Consider the following 24,776-nt stretch of genomic DNA (forward strand, 5'->3'; position numbering starts at 1 on the left):
GGAAAGCTACTAACCAGCTATGTGACCTTGGACGAAGCACTTAACCTCTCTGGGCTCCATTCTCCATGTGCATCATCAGAGAGTTGGAGATCTGAAGTCCTGTCCACTTTTGATAGTCACTGAGTCTGTACCACAAGAACATCACAGAAAAGGAGGCAGCAACTTCACGTACAATTAAAACTGCTTGAAAAGTGTTTTGTCATCCTGGGGCTTGGAGAGCACTAGTGTCAGCTGGACACGAAGACACGGAGGACAGACGCATTGTGTTCAGCTGTGTCCTGGGCAGTGTATTGTCCACATAGACCACAGCCTAATCCATGCTGTGTCATTGAGACATTTGCACGGACAGGGCCTGTGTTTCCTGGCACGGGGGACCTGAAAAGAGGGCAGTGGTCAGGACAGTAGGGCCCACACTTGCAGGTGGATTTTTCTCTTCATACACATATTTCTGTGAGCCTCAAAAAATTGCTTTTCACCAGGCTCAGCCCTGCCAACGTCCCAGATTTGCCAGGACCTATGTGTGTAGCAAGATGCTTGGTTTGGTTTGGTTTATGGGGATTCTGGGCTCCCCTGGTGGCAGCGGCAGGTTTTAAAATCAATTACAGTCCAGGTAGCAAGAGGGTCACTACAATGCTCCACTGTTTGCCTGAGACCTGTGCTAAGAAATCACACAAGTCCCCATTGCCTCCCAGGAATATTTGTGGTGTTTCAGGGGCCTGCGGTGAGTTGCAAATCTTGATAGATGGTGGGACCTGCTATCAGTGAACAGCAGAGTATCTTGTACTGTGCTTCGAAGGAAAAGGAGAGATAATTCTCAGAGCACAAGATATGTTGTTCCCACTTCCTAGTTCATCATGGGCTCTCTGGCCACATACATCAAGACACAGCCCTGGGGCTTGTGGGTGGAGTAGAGAGATGGCTTTCCTGCTCTCTGTCCACAGAGGAGCAGCTCTGACATTCTGCTCCTCCCTGTGGCCTGCCTTCTGGCAGCTTTTTGCTCCCCAGGCCTAGGTCTGCCCAGACGCTCCTTCTTCCTCACTTGCCAACCTCAGGGATACACTGGGAAGCCCTCCCCAGTGTCTCTTTCCTAGTTGGTCCTGGGGAGTGGGGCACCCTCAGAGCGCACTGCTGGGTGGCTGTAGCTTCCTGTGCTTCTCTCTATGCCTGAAGGCCAGAAGTGAGGGATACAGAGACAGGAGGAATCTGCCTAGGAGCAAATACAGTTCACTCAGCAGCCATTCAGGGCTCCCGTTGACAGCCCTCTTCCAGCCTTGCTCTGCCTGCTCTTGCGTATGGGTGTACATCCCCTCTGGTGGCTAAGTGCCGTCACGAAGCTCACAGTCCCTGGACTTAAGCTCTGGTATGTCTTTGCTTTCACCTCAAGACCTGTATCTTTAACTGCCTCTCTGATGTCTCAAATTCCATACAGGATAGGTGGAGCCACCTTTGTAATGAAGAGAGAATATTTAAAACAGGTTTTTCAATTCCATAAATGTCTATTGATTCCTTGCTATACACAAAGCATTGAGTGGCCATTCAGAAAATAAAAAGTTGGCAAAAACATGATGAAGTCCTGAAGGAGCTTGCCTTCATTTGCAAAACGAAGCACTCTTTATTAAAATGCAGGCTGAGTATTCTACATAGAAATATGAGCAAAGTGCCTTAGGACTTGAGAAGGCTGGGAACTTTTAGGTCCTTCTTCTTGTTTATAACATCAAAATACTACCTTTAAAAAAAACACAAGAAACGTAAGAGAGTTTCAGAAGTGTGAATATTCATTTTTTTCTCAATATATTGAACTAGGTTTTGGTAACCTTTGAGTTTCTTTTCCTCATAATCTTGACTTTGGCCTCAAGTGTATAAAGAGGGTTTCTTGGATGATCTTTTAGCAAAGACTTGCTGAGTTCCGGAGACCCACTATGGGTTTATTCATTTTGTTTTACAGTCTCTGAGTTCTGTCCATTGGTGACTTAGGAAAGTCATGTCGCTTCATTGCTCCCCAGCTTCTTTATCTGTAAAATGAGGATAATAATCATGTTGTTGAGAATATGAAATGAAACCACACTTAGCATAGCCCCTGGATGGTAAAAAATGCTCCATAAGAGGGAGCTTAAAATGAATATAAGTATAATTATTATTTTCATAAATTATTTATTCATAATTATTATATTCATTTTCATTATTATCAGTTCAGAGTTGGAGCCAATGCAGAGCATTAAAAATAAAAAGTTGCCTAAATTGACTCTTAGGATATTAAGATAGGGAAAAAAGCCTGTGTAAGAGGATATACATATATACTACCATAATTACAATAATAGCTACTTTTTATAATTTTTATAGAAACCATGTAGTTTGCTGTCATTCTTTTGCATATGGAGAAATTTGCTTAACTGCACCAGATCTTGCAAATGAGCAAGCTTACAGCTACTTAGCTGTTTTTAACTACTGATCTGGGTGCTGTGTTTTCCCTCAGTCTGTCTGTTCCTCTCATAGGAGGGGGAGATGAGACTGGTAGTTTGAATCAGCACCCTCTGTCACTCACCTGCATAAACTGCACTTGACCCTGGCCAGTGGCCAGGTGGTTTATAAGGCCTGTTTGGAGGCCCTGCTTTGCCCACTGGCTCTCAGAGCCGAGGGATGCGTGGGCATGTTTCCTGGACAGTCAGCTGCTGTTTTGCCTGGAGTACAGTCGATTTTATTGATTTTTTTTTTTTTTCCAACACAACAGTTTCAAAAAGTTCTTTTGCCCCAAAGTAGCTGATCTTTTAAAATCTTTGCTATTTTCTTCTGGTAAGACTTTCAGATAACAGGGTACATACAACTAACAATCACATACTTTAGGTGACAATGAGATATTCTAGAACATATTTAAAGGTTTCACAGAATGCAGACACATAGTTCAGTGAATCCTTGGAGAGATCACCTAATCTAACCTCCTCATTTGACAGCCGAGGACACCGGTCCAAAGAGTGGACATGATGTCCTGCCCAAGATCATACCGCAAATTTTGTTGCAGAGATGGGAAGCCAGGAATCCCACTTTTGATTTCTTTCTTTTAACTTGTGTTTCTCAAGTGTGGATATGTACCACCATATGCAAAATTATCTTCCTTGGCATGAAGGATAATTTTATTTATTTATTTATTTTTAAAAATATATCTTTATTGATTTCAGCGAGAGGAAAGGAGAGGGAGAGAGAGAGCTAGAAACATCAATGATGGGAGAGTCATTGGTTGGCTGCAGCCCGCAACCCAGGCATGTGCCCCGACCGGGAATCGAACCCCGATCGCCTGGATCCCAGGTCGACGCTCAACCGCTGAGCCACGCCCGGCCAGGCTGAAGGATAATTTTAGGTGTGCACAGATAGAATACTGTATCTTAGAAGCAGATGGTTCATTTTCTTTCAACTCCCTTTCAGTCTTTCTGTGTCAGAGATTATACCCCTTTCCTATTTTGTCTTGAGTCATCCTCTGCTAATGTCCCTGATAACAAAGAGGGAGCAGACCTAAGGCTTAAGCTCCTCCTAGCATATAATAAAAGGGTTTTGTTTTCATAGTGTTAACATACATAGATACAATTGTATTGATTTTTTTTTTTTTTTTTCCTTAGAGGAAGGGAGAGAAAAAGAGAGAAGGAGAAACATCAGTGTGAGAAAGAAACATCAATTGGTTCTCTCTGCACATGCCCCAACCAGGGATTAAACCCACAACCTGGGTATGCACCGTGACTGGGAATTGAACCCACTACCTTTTGGTGCATGGGATGGATGACTCTCCAACCAACTGAGCCACACTGTCCAGGGCTGTTTCCATAGTATTGATTGTTACACTTACCTTGCCATCTATGGCAAGGATACAGGTTTTCAAGTAGCATATTTTTTATTTAAAATACATGTAAACAGAGTAGAATGAATCTACTTTATGAAAAATATTAAGTAAATAATAGTGCATGCTGTAAATTATGAGGAATACATGGTGAGCTTCACATTGGCAAAAATAATGGTTAACTAAAGCTTAGAAAATATTTGATTCTGCTCTTTTGAATGCTCTAAGCCCTTTGAGAATAGATGTAGCTGAATCCAACTTTCTCTCTTATTCATGTCATGTCTTTTTAATGTAGCAGCCAGAAAAACATTATTAGATCTAAGAGGAAAACATAAAAACTACCTATATACCAGAGATGAATTCAGAAATATCGACAATCTCGTTATTGGTAACTTTCCTACAAGCTAAACAGATGGTTCGGTAGGCAGTTTAGTTTTGTAGATACTTTTGTGTATCTTTTCAACGATAAGCTGCACGCCATTGCATTTATCGAGGACAGAATCTGGTTTTATGTTTCAGGGACTAATGCTCTCTTTTAGGCCCCATTCTTGTCTTGTGCTCCCCTTCTACGAATTACTTTAATTTCTGATTCTTTTGCTGTTCATTGAGAGGGTGCGAATGGAAGGAAAAAGTGGCAGAATGTAACTTACCAAACATTTCCCATTATCACATCTTAACGATTAGAATGTATGGATAAATGGAAGGGGAATATTAAAGTTATTCAAAAATGGGGGTATAGTTAGGTATAGGTAACTTTCTTTTTCCTGTAACTTACATATATCAGTATATCAGGTGAATACATGGAAAGAAAGATATACTATATTACACTATTTGGGTGGTTTTTCCATGATCTTTACCATTATTTAATACGGTTTAATTTATTTTCCTGCTCCTTGAAGCAAAAGTCCCTGCTTACCTATAACTTAGCTACCCTGAGATTCTGGAGCTCCAAGGACCAGTTACTGTGAGCCTGGCAAGAGCTGGTCGGTCATCAACATCACATAGCACTCATTCACGTCTCTCTGTGCTTTAGGCCATTACATGTTTTTTGTTTTTGTTTTTTCTAGAATGCTCCTTCAGTGGGAAATTTATTTAGAGGAATCAAAAAAAAAAAAAAAGAAAAGAAGGCGGAGTCAACTTCTGGTCATTTATGGGCAGTTGGAGTCAAATGTTTGAAAAATGGGCTTTTGAATCAGCAGAGAAGTTACAGAGTGACTGGTGTAGTTGCATACAGATGGGCAGAGTGCTGAAACGCCAAGAAATAATGCCACTCCTATCGCGGCTAGTAAAAAGACTGCATCGCTAAATCCAGGGCTGGGAAGGTTAATGATGATACATCCTTTTTTAATCTCAAAGATTAACAGGATAAGTTGCATATTCAAGTCAATTCAGACACACTGCTAATGGAGGAAGCATGCAAAATTTATTTCTATAGCACCTCCTAAATTATGATCACTCACTCTTCTCTGGCAGCTGCTCTTTGTCTCGGTAGGAGCTGCCTGTTACTTAAATGTACTTAGAGTGGGTACACATCAGTGTGTCGTAGGGCATCTTTGGACCTGGGGAGTTTGATGAGTTGGGCGGGGGGTTGTTCCCTTCAGTCCTTAATCACCACCTGTCCCCTGCTGGGTGTTTCTCTGATGGGCTGTGTGTACCTTATCATCAGCCAGGTTGTTGTTTGTCAGGGATTTTGGTTTTAATAGTTGATGAGACAGTGGAACTGAGCTGAGCTGAGAAGAGGGTGGGAGGTGGGAAAGAGAATGGGAGAGAAGAGGGAAGAGCTGCTCTCTCTTTATGCAGAAGGTTCCCCAAGTAGAGCTGGGGACAGCATCTTTGGGTTACTGATCCTTGAGTCCTATCGAAGACCAAAGCTCAGATGCCATAGGAACCATTTCCAGTCTTTAAGCACACACAGGCTTTGGAGTATAAATTCCTGAGTGGGAGGCCCAGGGCAATATCTCAAGCAATTGGCTTGATTTCCTCAAGCCTCACTGTGTACACTTGTTCAACAGGGAAAGTAATAATGTCTACCTGATAGCAACTTGTATTTTTAATTTTGGTAGAATTTACATATAGTGAAATGTACCCATCCTAAATGCACAGCTCAGTGAATTTTTTACATCTGTATACACCCATGCAACCACCACACATGTCAAGATATAGCTTATTTCTGTTGCCCAGAATGTCACATATGGAATATTTTTAAAAATAAATAATAGTAGCTTACACTTTTATAGTGCTTATCATGGGCCAGATGTGCTACTCTCTCTAAGTATTTTCCATATGTCATCTTATTTCATTCTCACAGCCTTGTGAAGGGAGGTGCTCTTACTATCTCCACAAAAATAAAAGGGGATTAAGTGACTTGCCCAAGGATACAAGGACAGTAACTAAGACTCCTGCTTTCAATGTCTGCACTCCATTGTGGACTCTATGACACTGGCCGTGTAGCCTGGTACTTACTCACTTATTAAGTGCATCAGATGAATGAGAGTGGAGCCTCCTTAATGCTGACCTTTCCTTTCAGTCCTTCCCTCCTTGTCTTGGGCTAGTAGGTCATGTGTGACGCGCTCATCGGAGAGCCCTTGAGGGAAAAGGCCAGGCTTCAGCTAAGGCTCCTTCCCAGCTTCAGCAGTCAGGGGTGTTGTAGCTGCTCACAGTCCTCCACAGTCCCCCAAAACCCTGCCCCAGCTCCCACTCAGCCGGCACTACTTGGCAAGGTGACAGTGTGGACACACTCATTGGTTAGGTCACCTGGGCAGTTCTGGCTGCTTAACCACCTTGGGACTCTATCTAAACCTTGTCCTGGGGAGATCAAAACATTTCTAGTGGAAATTTCTCCTGTTTCCAAGCCCCTTCCACCCCCTCGTCCCAGGTTCCCAGTGTCCAAGCCTCCCTGTCCGCCCCCTCGGACGCCACGCTTGCTGTGTTTCCTTCTTCCCTTCGTTTCCTCCTCTTCGTCTTGTCTTCCTCCCCCCTTTTTCTTCTTCTTTTCACTTCGTCATGGTCTTCATGGTGGTCACCACACAAACCAGCCACTCTCTCGCTGCTGAAAGCCCCGTGCTTGCCCGCTGTCGGTTCTTCGTGGGAGGCAGCCATGCTCAGCGTGTCTTCCGTAGAGTTGAATTCATGCTCAGTCTCAGAGGAGCGTGCACGCGGGCATCCTTTGTCCTGAGGTGGGTCCCAGGGGGCATCTCCACAGAGTATTTATTAGATTTCCAGGAGTATGTAGCATGCTGGGTTAAATGGGGTCCTTCTCTGGTTAGTTTCACCTCCATCTTAGATTAGCCTGGATCTGACTGGGTTTTGGTGTCTGTCTCCCTGACTGGTGATTGGAACCCTCTGCCCTTAGGCATCTTCTCTTACCAGTTGGCTGTTCATTGTTTGGCCTTTCCCACCATTTGTTCAGCCATTTGGCTCAGTTTCCTCATTCCATTTGCCAGGGAATTGTTCTAGTTTCTTACTAACTTGCCTCACTATACACCCCTGTGCCAAATGTGATGCCAGGCACTCAATAAATATTTAGTCACTTAAAAAATAAACGAAGGCATCCTGTGAGGACAAGCAGGCAGCCGTGAGCTCTCTCTCCTCCATGTCTTGTTTTACTGTTTTGCATGACCGTATGACACAGTCAAATGAATCAAAACCATTAGCTTTTCTCAGGGTCTCTTCAGAGTGAAAATTCCATGATTTGATGTCAAAAGCAGCTAATCAGTACTAAACTTAATGTAGAACATTATCATTAGCATGCACAATGAAACATTTCTTTAAGAATTCCATGCCACGGAAAGCTGTGTTTCTCGAAAGGAATTGGTTCTTCTCGGCTTCAGTGCCCAGCAAACTGGAAAACTTGGATGATTCCCTTTCTTGCGCTGATGTCATGTGAGCGAGGAGCCACATTTCCTGGGCAACCGGAGCCTCAGGTTAATTTTTGCACTGGCGTGTCACCTTCCTCCTACTTTTAGTCTTTATGAACTAAGATAATGTAAGAAGAATATGCCTAACCAACGATAAATATACCAACGTGTCATGCCCCAAGTAAAATATTAATGCCAGTTTCATAAAAGGACAATTTGAGATTTATCAGCAGGGACTGAACATATTAGCAAACCCAGTATGTTTCATTTTATGTATTTTTTTATACCATTCCCATCAGTTGACTGGTTCTTTATTACACTTGGACTGCCCAGGGGCCAGGACCACATATTGTCCCCTCTTTGTGAGAAAGCTCATTACAGGTCATTGACTGGTATTTATTCTCTTTATTTCCTCCCTTCTCATACTTTGCCCAGTTTCCTCTTCATTAGCTTTAGAGGCCGAATGGAATCTCTTTGATCCTTTCATTTCACTAGTGGGCCTAAGTATGTGATTCTTTTCTTAAATCATTTGTGCTCTGGGCCTTCAGGGGAGGGCTCTGTTGGCTCGTTGGCATTGGCAGGAAGGAGAAATGAAGCAGGGGAAGCCCCTGCCCCTTTAGGGCCTCAGCCATCCTCCAGCTTCAAAGCCGAGTCCTGTTAGAAAAGAAAACCAGGCCAAGAGGAGAAATTCTCCCCGTTTACGGTTTCACTTAAAGGCGGGGGTAAATGACAATGATTTTCGCCCTGCGTCTTTGAAGTGTGTTTCCAGTTCTTCAGCTGGTTTGAAATATATTACGTTTCTCAATTTTCCCCTTGTAACAAACAAGACTAGATTTTAAATGTGTGGGGCTCTACGTGAGAGGGACCCCAGCCTCCTCTCCTTGGAGCTGTTACGGGGAAGGTGAGGGAAGGAAGATTGGAAACAATTGCACAACCATTCCATTTTGCTAATGTTCGAATCCAGGGGAATTTTCTCATTTAATTCTCTGAAATGAAGAGCCCCACTGTTAGCCTTAAAATGTAAGCAAGAGGCTTTTAATGTGCACTTTCCCCAGAAATGGAATTCCACCTGCTCAACACTGCTGTTGGTTTTTTGTTCTCTTCGGTGTTTGTAAGTTTTGCCATGGCAGCGATGTAGGATTGTTGGAGTGCTTGAGGATTGCCGGTAAGTGCATTGTTATTCTAAGCTGCAAACAGAAATGTGAAAGGATGTGCAGAGAAACACTTGCCTGAGCTCTCCTTTAGTCTATCCACACACAAAGGGAATATGAAAATCCGAGGCATATATCCCAATTATTTCAGTTTATACCTGCCTCTTTAAACTCAGTTCTCCGAGTTTGGTGTTTTGGACAAAGCACACTTTGTGTGAATGATACAGATAATAGCTCTGAGTCCATTTCATTCTAGCCCAGACCAGGTGTTTTGTCGAGTGTGTATGTCAACCACAGCTAAAGGAAGCTGCAGTTCCAACGTGCTCTGCTCTGCACTCAGAAACTTCTGAGATAGCACAGATCCCGTGCCACATCACACGTAGCAACTTCAGCTGAATTTGTGTAATGTTTTATTTGGAACCTCTTATGAAAAAGGCTTTCTAATCCCCATTTTTGGAGGAAGGGAAGTAAAATGGCCTATCTGAGGTCACACAGCCTGGCAGGGGGGGAAGTCTGGGATTCAAACCTAGGTCTCCAGACCCTCAATCCAGAGTGTTATCCGCTCCCCTGCACCTGCCTCTGTGTGGGGTAAAGAGAAGAAGGGGAAGATATTGCCAGAATGGGTGCTCAGGGGAGGGGTGAGGGTAAAGAAACACAGTCTTGATTCTTCAAGGATAGTGCAGAAGAATAAAGTTTGAAATAACTCAACACTAAATTAGTTCTAATTCTGAGAGTTGCTCTAAGTGTAAGCAGACAGGGCCCACTCTCTGAAATGAGCAGACATTTGTTCACCTAACGCTTGTTAGGATCCTCCTGCGTGATTGGCATTGTGCTCGGGACTGTGGGAGACGTGACTTGACAGAGATTAGATACCTCACCCCAGGCTCGCACTGTCTTCTGAGGAAAAGGTAATGAAAGGTTTGACAGTCATGGTTGCCGTTTGCTAATCAGCTTCAGTGACATGAGTAGCTGAATAGATGGTTGGTTAAATTTAAAACAATGAAAGAAATGAGTGGCTGGACTGAAGACTAAATCATGGAGTTGATGAGTGCTCATTATGGTTTAATTTTAGGATTGGGGTTTTTTGTTTGTATTTCCCTAGGACTGTGACCCTTACTGAAAGAACAAGACAGCCATCCGTTCTACCAACCAGTCACCCAATCAGAGACTTGAATTTTCTATTTAAAGAGCTTAGGGGAGCTAGAACATTCAAGGGGTGGCTGCCTCCAGCCTGCAGAGTCCAGGAGTTAGGACTCATTGTCTGCACCCATGAACCTATGAGTGACATTGGATTCACATTGGCCCTGGAGTAAGAGGTCTGTGTGGGAATCTTGCCTTTCTTGTGATCACACTAGTTAAGTAGGTCACGCAGAGGCCCTGGGCAAGCCCTTCGAGCTCCTATTTTTTCTTCTGTAAAGTGGGGACTGCACAGTGTACAAAACAGGTTTTGATAAAGATTAAATACATCTCCAGTGTGATGCCTAGAACCCAGCAGAAGATCAGCATATGTTACATTTCTCTCATGCTCAACATTCCACTACCCCATGTGCGTCCACTTCAGATGGCTTTCCAGACAAATGGTTTCTGTCCTTTATGAAAATATATCTGTTATCTCCTACCGATGAGAAAACTCGTGTATGTATGTATGTGACCATGGACTAGCTCAGACAGGCTTCAAGGTGGAAGAGTTCCTGCTTAAGTAAAGATTGAAATTCATGGAGTCAGGCAGCTGTATGAGTCTCCAAAGGGGCCAGGGGCTGGAGTGGAGGGATTAAGGGAGTCTGTGTAGCAGGGGGCAGGAGAGGGGCAGTGGATCGGCAGTGATGAGCCCTGCAGGGGTGAGGGTGGTAAGACTGTTATCACAGGTGTCCTAAGTGCTTATAAACTGATTTGAATTCCAGATGTCACTGAATTGGAACCAAATGGGGCAAGGGTAAAAGACAGCTCTTTGCAGTCAAAAAGCTGCCATGACTCATTTCCCCTGTTGTGTGAATATGAAATGGAGCACATTTGCTGGGAATCCTCTTTTCAAAACTGCCAAGGTTATCCAGTAGAGGCTACTCGGTTCAGTTCCAAGGTTTCTCATTTGCTTTTCCTCCTGTTAGGCAGAGTAAGGAGGCAGGGGAGGCAGGGTTCGAACAGGCTGAGCAACACTCATCTGGTGTGGCATCGCCAATGCAATCATCCTGAGCATTAGGGAGCAAATCAGATTTGGGGTCAAGACTCAATTGGCCATATCTGCACCTTTGTTTTCCTAGAAGCACTCCCTGTGGAGCTGGGTTGTGGTTTAATGAGCATACTGGCAGGGTAAATGATCTCAGGGCATGCCAAGGGGTAACTGCGGGTACAGGTAGCTGTCAGCACGCCAGCTCCGCCCTGATAGCTTCGTACGGTGTGATGATAGGCCTCCTCTGCGGCCACTGCACATCCTCAGAGAAATGCCAGTGGGAGCCTCTCATCACTTGCTAGCCAAAGCGGTGGAATGAGCCCCATGATTAGACCCTAATTTGATAAGTCCTACAATGAATCTATTCTCTAGCTCTCATGCTTGAAATGCACACACGTACACGTCTGTACAGCGTCTCACCCAGCAGCAAGCTGTGTCAGCATTGCCTTCAGACTGTGTCCCAAGTCAGTCCACTTTTGTCTGCCTCTCCTGCTTCAGACCAGTTAAGCTTTCACCTTCTCTCCCCTCACTGTCACAGTCAGGAGGCAGGATAATTTAGTAGATGTGAACATGATTCTCTGGAATCCAGGGTTTAAATCCCAGCTCTGCCACTCACTAGGTGTGTGATCTTAGGTAAGTCACTGAGTCTCTCAGAGCTTTCCTCATCCATAAAGTGGGTAGAATGATATACTTCATAGAAAGAAGGCCTGGTAGAGGGTGAAGGCTCAATAAATATTAAACCTCTTCTTTCCCTCTACAAAAAGCCTCCTCAGTGTTCTCATGCCTCTCTTTCTAGGCCCTCCTCCTCCTCCTCATTAAAAACACAAAAACAAAACATATTTATCTCCACCCAATAATCAAATTTTGTAACATGGGTCATGGGGCCTGATGAGACCTAGCCCCAGCCAAGCTCTCCAACTTCATTGTCTTATATTATGTTCCCCGTTTCCTATAGTCCAGCCACATTCATCTCCACATGATTGCTCCATTAAGTTAAGCAGATTTCCACCCCAGGGTCTTTGTATATTCCTTCTTCTGCTTGGAATGCTTATCCTAAAGATCTAGTTCCCTTCTCACCCTCAGGTCTCAGCTCAAGTGCCTCCAGCTCAGAGAGGTCTTCTGAACTGCCCATGTGGAGCAGTCTTCCTTGCCCACCTCAGACTCTGTGTCTCATGTTAAACCATTAATTATTTTCCTGGCAGCTATCAGTATTGGTTGCTGTAGCATCAGTTCTAAAGGATCTGCCCATGTCTCTTGGGATACATGATCTCATTTCTGTGCATTGCTCCAGGAGGGCTTTCTCCCTTAGCAGCCAGCACCAGCCTCGCAGGGCTGCCCTCAGGCCGTTGGGGCCTGCTTTGCCTGTGCACCGAGAGCACCCACAGTGCCTGGGACTGTCCATCCCCAGGGTCTCAGTCCTCCCGCTGCTTTTCCCCTGTGGCCCATGCTGTCTCCCAAGCTCCCCTGATGTGAGAGATGTGAGACTTGCCTGCTTTTGCGCTCTGCCTGGCCTCCTTCGCCCCATTCCCCTCCCAGTGGTTTCTGTAACACCTCCTAATAAGTAAGTCACCTTTGCCCAGACCCCATCTTGGAGCTTGCTTCTGGGAATCCAACCCAAGACAGTTATTATCTCCTTAAATTATTTCCAGTACCCCACTAGCATATCATATCCCTGAGAACAGCATCTGTTAAAATGACTATTCACTGATATAAATACATCACATATAGACTATCAGAACTTATACATTATATTGGTAACCAATGTGACATTTTTAGACATAAACATGTGTCTTCTTAAAGATTCCAGTAGTTATCAATTTCCCCTTCCTGCTGTCACTGTGTATCTGAATGGCAAACACCAACTTATTTATTACAGGATGTTTGCTCATAATTTTTAATACAGCAGCATGTTTTATGTTAAGAGTAATAGACATGTGCTGAACCCAGTAGCTTGGTCTGGACTTTAAGTGGGTATCTACAACAGAGATCTGGACATCCATTTCTTCCTTAGGGTTTTACGCCCTGAGATGCCTGAAGAGGATTTTCCCAGCTGCTGAGTTCTGCGATCTCTAAATAGGCCCCGTTTGTTTGCCTGTGGAGATGTGTTTTGGCCCTCTGGGTTCATAAAGTGAAGACGTCCACCATGTGAAGGCGGGCGGGAGGGAGCGAGGATGGTTCTGGGCATTGTAATTAGGCGTGTTTTCCAGGAGGTGAGTCGTGAATTGTGCGTTGGGGAAATACTAGTAGAGTTGTAAGAGGCTTGTAACTGGATCTGGAATATGAAGTTTGCGGATGGTTATTGATTTCCTGGTGGGTGGAATTACTTTTCTTCCTGACACAGTGGCTGGAGCGGGGAGGTTGTGAGAACAAATTACTACCTGTCAGTCTGAAGTGGTGTCTGTGGAGGTCCCCCTGCGTGTCTAGCTGATCAAACCAAGTGGCCTCTGACACCTGCTCTTCAAGCCAATGGAAGACAAGCAGGCGAACAGAGCTGGGCTCACGCTACTCAGATGTTACCCAGGAGAATTTGAGGTTTCAATTACTTGCTTGCCAAAAGACCCGGGGTGAGGGCATGGTGATCCCAGATAGCCCCGAGTTCCTCATGTCCCCCAAGAGGGTTGAGCCGAGCTGAATTCACCTTTCAGTCAATAGGAACTTGGCCAGAGCAGAATGAGTTTCACCTTCAAGCCCTATGAAAAATCGAACTGGGGTGAAGAGTGGATTAACTGCGGATTAACCTGAGCTGGTGACAGAGTCAGGCTGGTTATGAGTAGAGTGAAATTTTAAGTGCAGGCCACTGCAGGCAGGCTTAGAAACAGGGTAACCACAGTGAGGATGTGACTGTGTCTGGCCTTCCTCCCATAGTGGGAGAGGTGCTCCAGAATGTTCTCAGGTCTTTTCCTTCTGTGGGTGGAACCCGGTTGTGTGCCTGGGATTGCAGGCCTGCAAACACTTCCCGAGTGGGGATGTGAGGTGCCAGTCTCATCTCTGTACAGTTTGTGAGAGTGCTCTTCTCCCTCCTGCCACCTCAGCTCCAGGGAGGGGCTTTTCTGTGTGCATATCGTATTCCGTGCACAGGCCTCTGCGGACCCTCCCTTGGTTCTGGGTGGGCTGCGTGCAGGCTGGTGGAGGGCTCGTACTAAACCAGTACCTTTCAAATCACCTTAAGGGGTGACGGGGAACCCCAGCCTCCAGAACCAGTATGAATTTAGACTGTGGGGCAGTTCTACCTTTTGCTGTCAGCTTTATTTCTGGGATGATGACAGGAATCTCACTGGTTGTCCTCTTAACATAGACAGTGACCACAGAGGGCAACAAATGGTGAGACAAAAGCAAGGTCTGGGCACTACAGGAGCGCAGCACACTGTCACCCCAACCAGAGACGGGGTGTCAGGAATGTTGTCCTAGGGGATTTGGCATCTAAGTGAAGCTCTAGGCGGCAAAGAGGAGGTAGTGAGGAGAAGATAGGCAGGATAAGAGCATTACAGGCAAGGAGATAACCTGCAGAAGTTCAGCAGGAGGAGAGACCCTGGCTGGGTGGTGTGGGAGGTAGGGGCTGGAGAGGCTAAAGGGCTTGGTCACAGCTCATCAATCTCACCCTCAGGGCAATAGGAAAGGCCTGAGAAACGCCCAGGAGGGGGTCCTGCGGTCAGGCTGGGGGTTAGGGAAATTTCCACTCCTGAGACTGGAAGCGGGCAGTCAGTGTGGGAGACCTGGTACAGATGATGAAGGAGGTTGGCTTGGGGACACGGTGCATATGACCTCATGGTGGAGTGGATGTTGGAGAGAGCGAGGAGGAGTCAAATTTGCCTTGTTGACTGTGTTACGGGGATGTCTTCACCCTGAGAGTGAGCCAAGGGGCAGGAGTGGACCTGTGCGTAATACGGGACGTTTGGAGGTAGTTCTTGGGAGAGCTTCCCTCCTAGGGCTGCGGCTGTGGCCATGGCTCTGGTCACAAGTGCATTTTAACCACCCTCAAGGTGTTTTCCAAAGCAGACAGTGTATCTCCGTTTCATTCTTTCTTAGGGGCCGTTAATGGGGAAGAGGAGATGAGGAAAAGGACCTTATTTGCAGTGTCCCTGGGTCATGAAATGATTGGCAAAGCATGTCACACTTCAGGGCAGCCATGCATTTAGGTAGCAGCACCTTCTACCACAGGACAAAGCTTCCTTGGAGAAGGAAGAAACTCAAGCCCAGAAACGCTGCCTTTTCCTCCCTACAGCCACTTTGATACAAGAAGACTCTCTCCTGTGAAAATACAGAGTTGAGTAGCTCCGCGGGTTCCCCAGAGCCTGGTCTGAATTGCAATTTGGACTTGTCACCGATGGCAGATCTCCCAGCCTTTGTCAGGCACTGGGTCCCCAGGCTGGGTCTGCATGTCTCTAATACTCACTGCCTCCGCCTCTAAAGATTGATCTAAGGCTCCGTAATATTTATCTTCTAAATCATTCCTGTTTGTTTGCTTGACAATCAAGCCGCAATTTAGAGACGCTGCTTCCTGAAGCTTCACAGACTAATATAATTTCACAGCCCCAATTACAAATGAGAAAAATTATTTCATCTCAAAACAGAGGAGCCAGACGTTTTTGAGAAATCATGGCTCACAAGAAGACAAAAGTACTTCCTGAAAGACAGGCCACCTGATTAATGGCTTCCTCAGCTAGAATCTTGCTGACTCTCGGCACCAGGAGTCTTGGTCTTTCGAGGATGCTGGTTTTGATCATCTGTACAGCAGCTGACTTTCAAATTGATAAACCACTGCTTCTGCTGGGGCCTGGTCTGTGGCTGCCACAACAGTGCTTGTAAACAATGTAAACCCATCCACTGTCTCTCCCCCCACAAATGTATCCTTCTTCCCCCTTCCTCTGGATCTGTATTTTACAGAATCAGAATATTTGATGGGGTTTAGCAGTCATTCAGTTCAACCCTTTATCTGATACTTTAAATGCCTCCTTATCACCCCCATGCATAGGCAGCTACCAGGTGCTTAAATACTTCTAGGATGGAGAGCTCACTACTATACCTTTCCATGAGGATTTACTAATCTAGCTCAATTTTAAATAGAATTTAAAGTCTAATAACTTCTCAAGGAGATCTTTGTTAATACCTAAAAATCTCAAAACTGGCCTTTTCTCTGGGATTCATATCTTTGTAATGGAATATAACTGAGGTATCACAACTAGAATATCAACAGAATGAACTCTTAAGAAAAAAAATCTGATCTTAATTATTCCATAGCTGTTTTTATGGCCAGTCCAAACAGGTTGGGGGAGGGACCAGACTTGTGAATGATGTTCTATGGAAATCTTAACCTAATCTTTAACATTTAAATTTTTACAAGGAGAATACATTTGTGAATTACTTATTTAATGAAAAGTTATCTAAAAATAAGAAAGAAAAGAAACTAAAAAAATGAGGAGCCCGCACGGTGTGGCTCAGTGGTTGAGGGTTGACACATGAACCAAGAGGCTGCTGGTTGGATTCCTGGTCAGGGTACATGCCGGGGTTTCGAGCTCAACCCCCAGTAGGGGGCGTGTGGGAGGCAGCCAACCGATGTTTCTCTCTTATCCATGTTTCTCTCTCTCTCTCCCTCTCCCTTCCTCTCTAAAATCAATAAAAACATATTTTTATTAAAAAAAAAAAAAAATGAGGAAGCTCAAGTGCCTCTGAACTGCCTTCCTTGCAGAATGCCGGGACATCCTGCTTCCCGTCATCACCAAAGAACTGAAGGAGCTGCTGGAGCAGGATGAGGTGCAGCACCAGGCCTTGGAGAAGAAGTACTGTGTGGAGCTGCTTAATAGCATCCTGGAGGTGCTCAGCTGTCAGGATGCGGTGAGTGCTCATGAGGATGTAGACATCCTGGACTCGGACTGGGGCTGAGCTGATGAAGCTCTAAAATATTGATGCTGACGAATGGACATTGAAGTGTAAAGATGCACGTCAATGGCTTCCTCTGTGGGCCTACCTTTCCAATGACTAAGCCCCATGGCTGTGAAAGATGGCTTGGAGACTGGAGTTGAACGTGTAGCATTTTGTCGGCGTATTTCTTGTTGGACAGCCCTTTTTGTGGCATGGATCAGACATATTGCAGGCTTTTTAGATGACTTGTCTATTTCTAAGCATGGCTTGCAGGGGCAGGAGGAGGAGTTTCCTATGCCTACATGGCCAAGAGAAAACCCTCTTACCGCTTTCTTAGCTGATTTAATTTGGTTTTGTTTCTCCAGTTGTCTCCTGTGATGGTGAAAATGATTAAGACTCATTCCATATGAGCAGATTGCTTAGGAGTTACGTCTAGGAGGTATCTGCCCCTAGACAGGCTGGTTTCAGAGGACAGGGTAGAACCAAACAACCAATAAGTGTTTTCTGAGTGTTTGTGTGAGCATTCCTCCTCCTCCCTCCCCAATCCCCACCCCCAGAAAGTCCTTAGAGAAGGGCTTTCTGGATGAACTGTATCTGTGACTGACTATAATTAGAAAACTCTTTGGAACAATAGTCCTTCACTGCTCATATCCCTTAGTCAACCATTATTGTCAATTTCTTTGTGTGTCTCTCTTCTGTGTCATCCTTTTCATTCTTACCACCCTTATTAAGCTTTTTCTTATCTCATTACTAGGAAGATGCAGTAGCTTGTTTGCTTCATTTATTCATTCATTCATTCATTCATTCATTCATTTGTACATATGATGCACCAGGTGCTTGCCAGGCATTGGGGACACAAAGGCATGGATGCTCTCTTAAGAAAATCTTTCCGGACATATAAATAAGCAATTGCAATATAATATAGTGGTTAAAATCTAGATGCATACAAGGAGTCTGGAGCTACAAAGATTGTGTGTGTGTGTGTATGTGTGTGTGTGTGTGTCTGTGTGTGAGAGAGAGAAAGAGAGGGCATTTTTGTCAAGGAAACCTACACAAAAGAAGTGCAGCTTCAGCTGGGTGTTCAAGGGTGAGTAATTAATGATCACAGCTGTTATTTTATTTACTGTTTCTAGGCACTGTGTGGAATGCAATCCATGCTTTCACTCTGCTCCTTCTAGTCGGTGCTAAGGATTATTATTCCCACTTTACAGATGAAAAGCCTGAAATATATAAGCTTAACATGCAACTCCAGACAGCAAATAAATTGCATGGTCAAAATTCAAACCTAGGTCGATCAGACTCCAAAGTCTGCATGATCATTGGCATTGGGGATACAAAAGCTTGGTCTTTTCTTTCTTGGGTTCTTTCTATCCTTACCTTTTTTCTTGGGGAGAGGGAGTATAATACACAAAAGCTTGGATATTCAAGAGTCACTCTGCGATAATATGATGATGGTGGTGCTTTCATACATACAGTCAGGAGCTGGTTGTTGAATTAGCTCTAGTCTTTGCTATTCGATCTTTAAAAAAACTTGTTAAAGGGATAGTTGATCTTATTCTCACAGTGTAGACCCATGAAGGAAGGCCCATCATTTCTCCAGAAACATTCGCCTCTTCCTATTGAAAATAATTTTGCAATGTTCCTTACATTTCAGTAATGCCCGGATCCCTTTTCCTGGGGAAAAAATAGCCTGGGATCCTTGGGACTATGCCAGTGGACCCCAGTTTGAGGAACACACTTTAATGGGCTAACTGCCTATTTTCCAATTTGGGTAGGACAGCCCCAACTCACTGTTCATTTATTAAGCAGTGATGCTGAGATTCCCCCCATCCCATGGGAGTAGCCCCCTAGAGTTCTGTCCTGACAGGTTGTCATCAGTTTGCACATTGGGTGATATCAGACCCTGGTGAAAAGAGGCTACTCTCTCACACATCCTGGGTGCTTGGGCTTCAAAGCAGAGAGGTGAATGGGAGGCTCAGAGCTCCTTTTGGGGACTGTGGCATCTGGACTGGAGGTGTGTGGGAGGCGTGGTGTTGCTCTCTGCTGCCTTAGAGTGTCCTGCTTCCATGATGACTTCTTACTGGTGGCTGGCCCAGCCCTTTCCCAGGGGGCAGGGGGGCTGTCTGCTGGATGAGTTATCAAATACTGTTACTACAATTGGGTTTGGTACAAGATTCTGATGCTCTCCAGCCCTTGAAGATGGAAACCTCTCCACTTCTCAGATGCTTTTTCTTTGATGGAGGTTCATTCAGTAGCCATGATTACTTTGACTTACTGTGAAAATCAGAAATCCCAAGTGTCTAATCTAAATCTCTCTTACTGTTGTATATAGTGGCTTTCAACTCTGGCTGTGCATTTATATCACCCAAGTTGCTTTGTAAAAGCAGCTGTGCCTAGCCCTGGCTGTGTGCTCAGTGGTTAGAGCGCTGCCCCATGCACCAAAGGATTGCAGGTTTGATTCCCTGTCAAGGACACATACCTGGGTTGCAGGTTCGATCCCCCCGGGGCTGCCTGTGGGAAGCAAGGCAACCAATTAATGTGTCTTTCTCACATCAATCTTTTTCTCTCCATCCCTTCCTTCCACTCTCTCTAAAAATCAATGGGAAAAATATCCTCTAGTGAGGATTAACAAAAAAATAAAAGTAAATAATTAACTGTCTAGGTTTCAGTCCTAGGTATTCTGATGTCATTGGTCAGGGTTTGGCGGGGGCATCTCCATGACAAGATTACCAGGTGATTACAACAGGCAGCCAGGGCGAGGAACCACAGGTCTTTTTGCAGGAGGTCTGGAACTTGAGCATGAATCCACGCGCCTTGGAGGAGCTATTAAAACAGGTCTCCATTCATTAAGTCTAAGGATGGGGCCTGCTCACTTATTTTTCTAACAAGTTCCCAGGTGACGTGGATGCTGCTGGTACAGGGACCACACTTTAAGAACCGCTACTCTAATATGACCTAATTCTTTTTTTTCATCTTCAGTATCTCCTGGAAATAGAAGAACAGTTGGGCTCATGCTCAGTCCTCTGCCTTCCTAATTGAAGAGCCCTTTCCAGTCTATAAAACCTCGCATCTTCCAATATGGCATTTAATAAACCGTAAAATGGCAAAATCTCCAAGCCCATTCATTTGTACTCATAAATTCATTTTCATGTGGCAGCGGGGACACAGCCTGTGCAAAGATCTAACTTTGAAAACCTGGCCCATCAGCTGTGCTGTTTGGTTTCCACAGGCACCAACTTCTTAAAATTGGAAATTAGGAAGAAAAATAAAAATGGCTCCCAGGGTGACTGTCCTGGATTTTTTTTCTGGGTGTTAGAATCCTCTCTGCTGATGACAGCATAGCCATCCTTTTTTTTTTTTACTGGCTCTTTGTGGGCAACATGGACCAGCCCATCTCCTCACCCCAAGCATTGACTATGTCTGTCTGCCGGAACCAGGGCCCAGGGGCAGAACTGCGGGTGGAAACTTCACAGCCACAGTGCAGGATGCCAAGCTTCCTTTTGGGGGACATTGTGTGTTTGGGGGATGGGCAAGAACACTAGTCTTCAGTAGGTCATCGTATCCATAATTACACCCCAGCTCAGCAGGCCTGGCATGAGGAAGCTATGATTTCCTGCTATTACCTTATCATTGTGACCCTGGCTGGCATATGACTCAGGGCAGATGTTCACCTGAGCCTGGGTGTTGGTATTTTTTAATGGTGTTAAATTTCCTGCCCCAGCTACTTGAGTTGCACTCAGCCTATGAAAGAGACCAACTCAGGGGAAGGATGAAAGGCCTGACTTCTGCCTCTGTTAGCTCCTTTCCTCCCTGTCACTGGCCCAGTTTAGTTGTCAACTTCCGTTCCTTTGAAATGCAGTTTCCCACTAGCGTCATCCTGTGCCTTGCCGTCTGGCTGCTGAGTCACTCATAAAATTTAATTTTGCGCCAGGCCAGGAGGGAGTTGAGTTTTCCCCTCTTCAAACAGGCTTTTTGTGTTTGTTTCATTCCTGATGAAAAGTGGGGTCATCCCTTAGTTCCCCGCTTACCAATCATAAGGTAGGTAAAGATGGCTCGCCATCCTGAAGAGGAGATGGCGTTGGTTGTATCAGCATTGCAGATGTAGAGGGAATGCGGAATCCACTTTGAAAAATAAACCCTGGAGTCTGTCAACTAAACCTGCGGTTTTCCCAATGCCCTCTTATGGTCATGACTGGTCTGGGGCGTCTGACACTTGGACTCATCAGCTTAGACACTAGGCAGGGAGGGCTTTCGCTCCTGTCTTTTCTCTTGCTTAGAATGGCCTTCCCAGGGCCCATTCTTTCTATGCAAGTAAGATGCTAAACTCCTTTTAGGTTCAGCTCAGATAATACTTCTCCTCCGAAATCCTCTCCATTCATGCCCTCTTCCTCTCAGTGCCCTCCCCACCCCAGGAAGGTTTAAGAATTCCCTCTCTGGGTGGTCATAACTATGTGTTCAGACTGATAGGACAGTGCCAATTGCTTTGTTACACTTCCTGGTGTGTGTCCCCTCCAAGCCTTGAGTCCAGCCTCTCGGAGTTCAAGCCTCACTCCCCAGCTTCTCAGACTTACACTTCCAGCCTGGCCTCTTGCCAATCCACCTTTTCTCTCCATCCCCCTGCTCCATTAAAATTCTTTCAGTGCCTCACTTGCACGGTGCCCCCTTGCCGTGGGTGGCGTGCATGCTGTCGGCACTGCCAGAACCCATCACCTCCACTCTTTGCCCATCTAAATCCCACCTAACGTCGAAGTCAGATGAAGCGTCTCTTCCCAGGAAGCCTCCTCTAGGCCTCTTAGTGCTCCTCTCTTGTGGTCCCAGGGGCAGCTTTTGCCAGCTCCGTGTAGCACCTGTGTGTCATCCTCCATGCATATACCTGCCTGTGGAACTGGGAGTGCCCTGATGAAGAGAGCTCAACATCGCCTGCCCTGCAGCTCTGCCCCCCTCCCCCACTCACCCAAATGGCAGGTGCACAAAGTTATCCGCTGAAAGAATGAATAGATGCACGAATATGATTTTCCCACATCAGTGGTGGGGCCCGATTTCTCCCTTGGGCTTCCTGCTCTGAGCCTAGGAGGATAGATAAGCCTTTTCCTTGTTTTGCCTTCCTTGGGTGTCAGGGACCGGCTGAACTAACCACGCTCTGTTTATGACGCATTATCCGCATTGGTCTGTACAAGCCCTCCCTTATTTCCTGTGTGTGGTGTGAGAGTGTGTGTGTGTTTCTTATCTTTCATCCCTATCTCCTGCTCCCACTCCTCTACCTCCCCCACCTATGGGGGATTTGTCAATATGTTGAATTTGCATGTCTGATGCTTGGTGTATGTATTTTTTAACACACAAACACACCCACTCCCACTCCCAGACCTGCCCCTCCCTTAAAGAGGACCAGGCATTGACAGCAAGAGGGCATTGGCATCTTTAGCTCTGTTAGGGTCCAGATGGTGGGGAGGGGAAAGGGCTGTGTTGTGCACGGGGCGTCAGCTGGCTGGAGGGCATTCTTGGTCCAGCCCCTGACCTGCCTCGTGTGAAAGCAGACTCCGCAGCTCTGTGCTTGGGCGCCTTCTGAAGTGCAGCCCCTTGGCCACCCTGAGCTCTGGGCTCTCCCATAATCCTTGGCAGCCTGCCTGGTGCAGGGCTAAAGGGAGGCTGATGCCTCCTCTTTGCATTACCATTTAATTCCCAGGAATCAATACCACCGAGCAAAAACAGCAGGTTTTCTTCTAACCTATCTGCTCCCTCGTATCTCAAATAAAAGGCAGGGAGACGAGCTTGCTGGAATCCTTTGTCTGGGGTGCATTCCAAGCAGAGAGCTGCTAATTAATCCCCCAACTTGAAGTTGAAATAGCTCAAACCCTCTCGTTGTATCCAAGGCTATTTTCTTTATACCCCTTGCTCACTCTCTGCTTCCATGGCAGTACATGTGCCTTTGCTAGCCCAATGGAATGACATTATGAGGCCACGGATGGTGACATCTGATACACTTTCTTTTCCAGCACCTTTGAGCCTGCAGAGTCTTTCCTCATAGATCAGAATCATTTGTTTCTGGCCACCCAATGGCAAGGTAGGGTTTACTATCCCCCACTTCATGAATGAGGAAGCTGAGCCTCAGAGAGAGGCCAGCGACCCTCCTGACTGAGGTTAGAGAGTTGGTAAAGGGCAGAGCTGGGAGGAAGTCACCCCATCCCACTCCAAAGTGAGTCACCTCCCACATGCCATGCCTCCCGCCACTTTGCACTTCACTCACCCAGTGTCATTTCCCTGGTGGAGGGGTGAGCACAAGCTCTGGAGTCAGGCTGCATTCATGCGTTCATCCGGCAGACACCTGGCACCTGACCTGGACCCTGCACTACGTGCTGGGGCAATGGTGGGGAACAGAGAAGGACCACATCCCAGCCCCTCCTCTTTCTAGCTGGGAACCTTGGGAAGTCATGCAATCTCTGTGAAATGGGAATGCTATTTCCGCAGGTGGTCAGGATAACAGTGAATGAGAATACCTGTGAAAACAGGCAGCACCCACCTGGCATATAATCCACGCTCCGTACATGTGGCTTCCTTTCTTCCCTCACTGCTCTTCCTTCCTATGTGTCTTCCACTGTTCCAGGCTGCCTCTAAGACATCCCTGTAATTCAAGAACAGTACAGGCAAACAGGTACTGTCCCCTTCCCGTTGGAGGCAGCCTGCGCACCAGCCTGTGGCACCAGCTGCTTGGGGGAGGTTGGCCAAGGAAAAGCAGATGCTGCCGCTGCCCCTGCAGGGCAGCTGGGCCTCCTAAGCGTTCCCAGAGGGACTGGAGTAAAGAGTCATCCTTCCTTTTTAGGGGCTCCTGGGGTCCCAGATCACTGCAGGGGGTGGGGTGCTGGAGCTGACCCACATCAGCTTCTGAGAACCAAGTGCTAAATTGTAGGAATCTTGCGAGTTATTTGTTAAATCACTACCACCATTAAAAACTTATATAAATATAATTCAGTAAACTAAATTAAAATCAGAGGTAACAAATAGATATTCAAATGCATCACTTCCTAATTATCTCACTACACTTTAGTCTCACATCTCTTGGTTTCGATTGTCGGGAATACTACATAATGCTGTGTGGCTGCCCATCTCCTCTCAGCTCCATGTTCAGTGATGTCTCATTGGTAGCTTGAAACCAACCATCAGGGAGGATTTGTACACAGAGCTGGCAAACGCTATGTATCCAGACTTGTATTTTCTCCTTTCTCGAGAGCCGACTGGTAAACACCTGTCGACACATCACTGCTGGGACTCAATGGAATTGCAGAAAACAAGGAAAGCCCAGGGGAGCTGCACACGTCCCTGCCTCCCAGCGGCCCTGGATCTGCCACTGTCAAAAGGCTCTCATGGGACTGGACCAAGAGAAAAGGCTCCAGGGAGGCAGTAGTTTTTCAGACTAAACACTCAACCCGGAGCTGAGATATAGAAATATGTTTCAGTTGCTATGACAATTCTTACTGACTGGCAGTGGCTTGTTTCCTAGCAGTGTTGAGAATGTGGGGGGCTTACATAGGCCAGTGAGAAAGAGCCCTGATTCCCACACAGGTGAGGGGTGGAGGTGGCTTGGGGCTGTGGGTTTGCTCTGCCTGAACCAGGTGTTCAGTCCACACAGCAGTGGGAGAAGCACACTTTACAGGGACATCATTCTCTTTCCCCTAGTGGGCTCTGGCCTTTTGGCCTTAAATAGGGTTTAAAGATGATTAAGAATTCATTTATTTAGCATACACCACAGTAATCATTGTTATAAGGAAGAGCCATCCATGGATACCAAACTTATTGGGCAAAAGTGTGATGAGAACCAGGGTATCTGCATGGTCTCAAAGTATGTTCCCAAAGTATCCACTTATTAATGACACAAAGAAAGATAGGGACTTTTCAGTGGATAAACCTGACACACACTGCCTTCA

The 24,776-nt window shown here is 45.9% G+C and overlaps 1 protein-coding gene across 1 annotated transcript in view; it reads left to right on the forward strand.

Annotated features, from left to right (window-relative positions):
• Positions 1-24,776, forward strand: part of DOCK2 (dedicator of cytokinesis 2) — a 330,536-nt gene that overhangs the window by 90,129 nt on the left and 215,631 nt on the right. The window contains exon 26 of the mRNA XM_087816193.1: positions 16,685-16,830. Within this exon, the coding sequence (XP_087672319.1) occupies positions 16,685-16,830 (146 nt within the window). The remainder of the gene's footprint in view (positions 1-16,684; positions 16,831-24,776) is intronic.

This window comes from Miniopterus natalensis, chromosome 4 (assembly GCF_054644295.1).
Source record: "Miniopterus natalensis isolate mMinNat1 chromosome 4, mMinNat1.hap1, whole genome shotgun sequence".
Lineage (NCBI taxonomy): Eukaryota > Metazoa > Chordata > Mammalia > Chiroptera > Miniopteridae > Miniopterus > Miniopterus natalensis.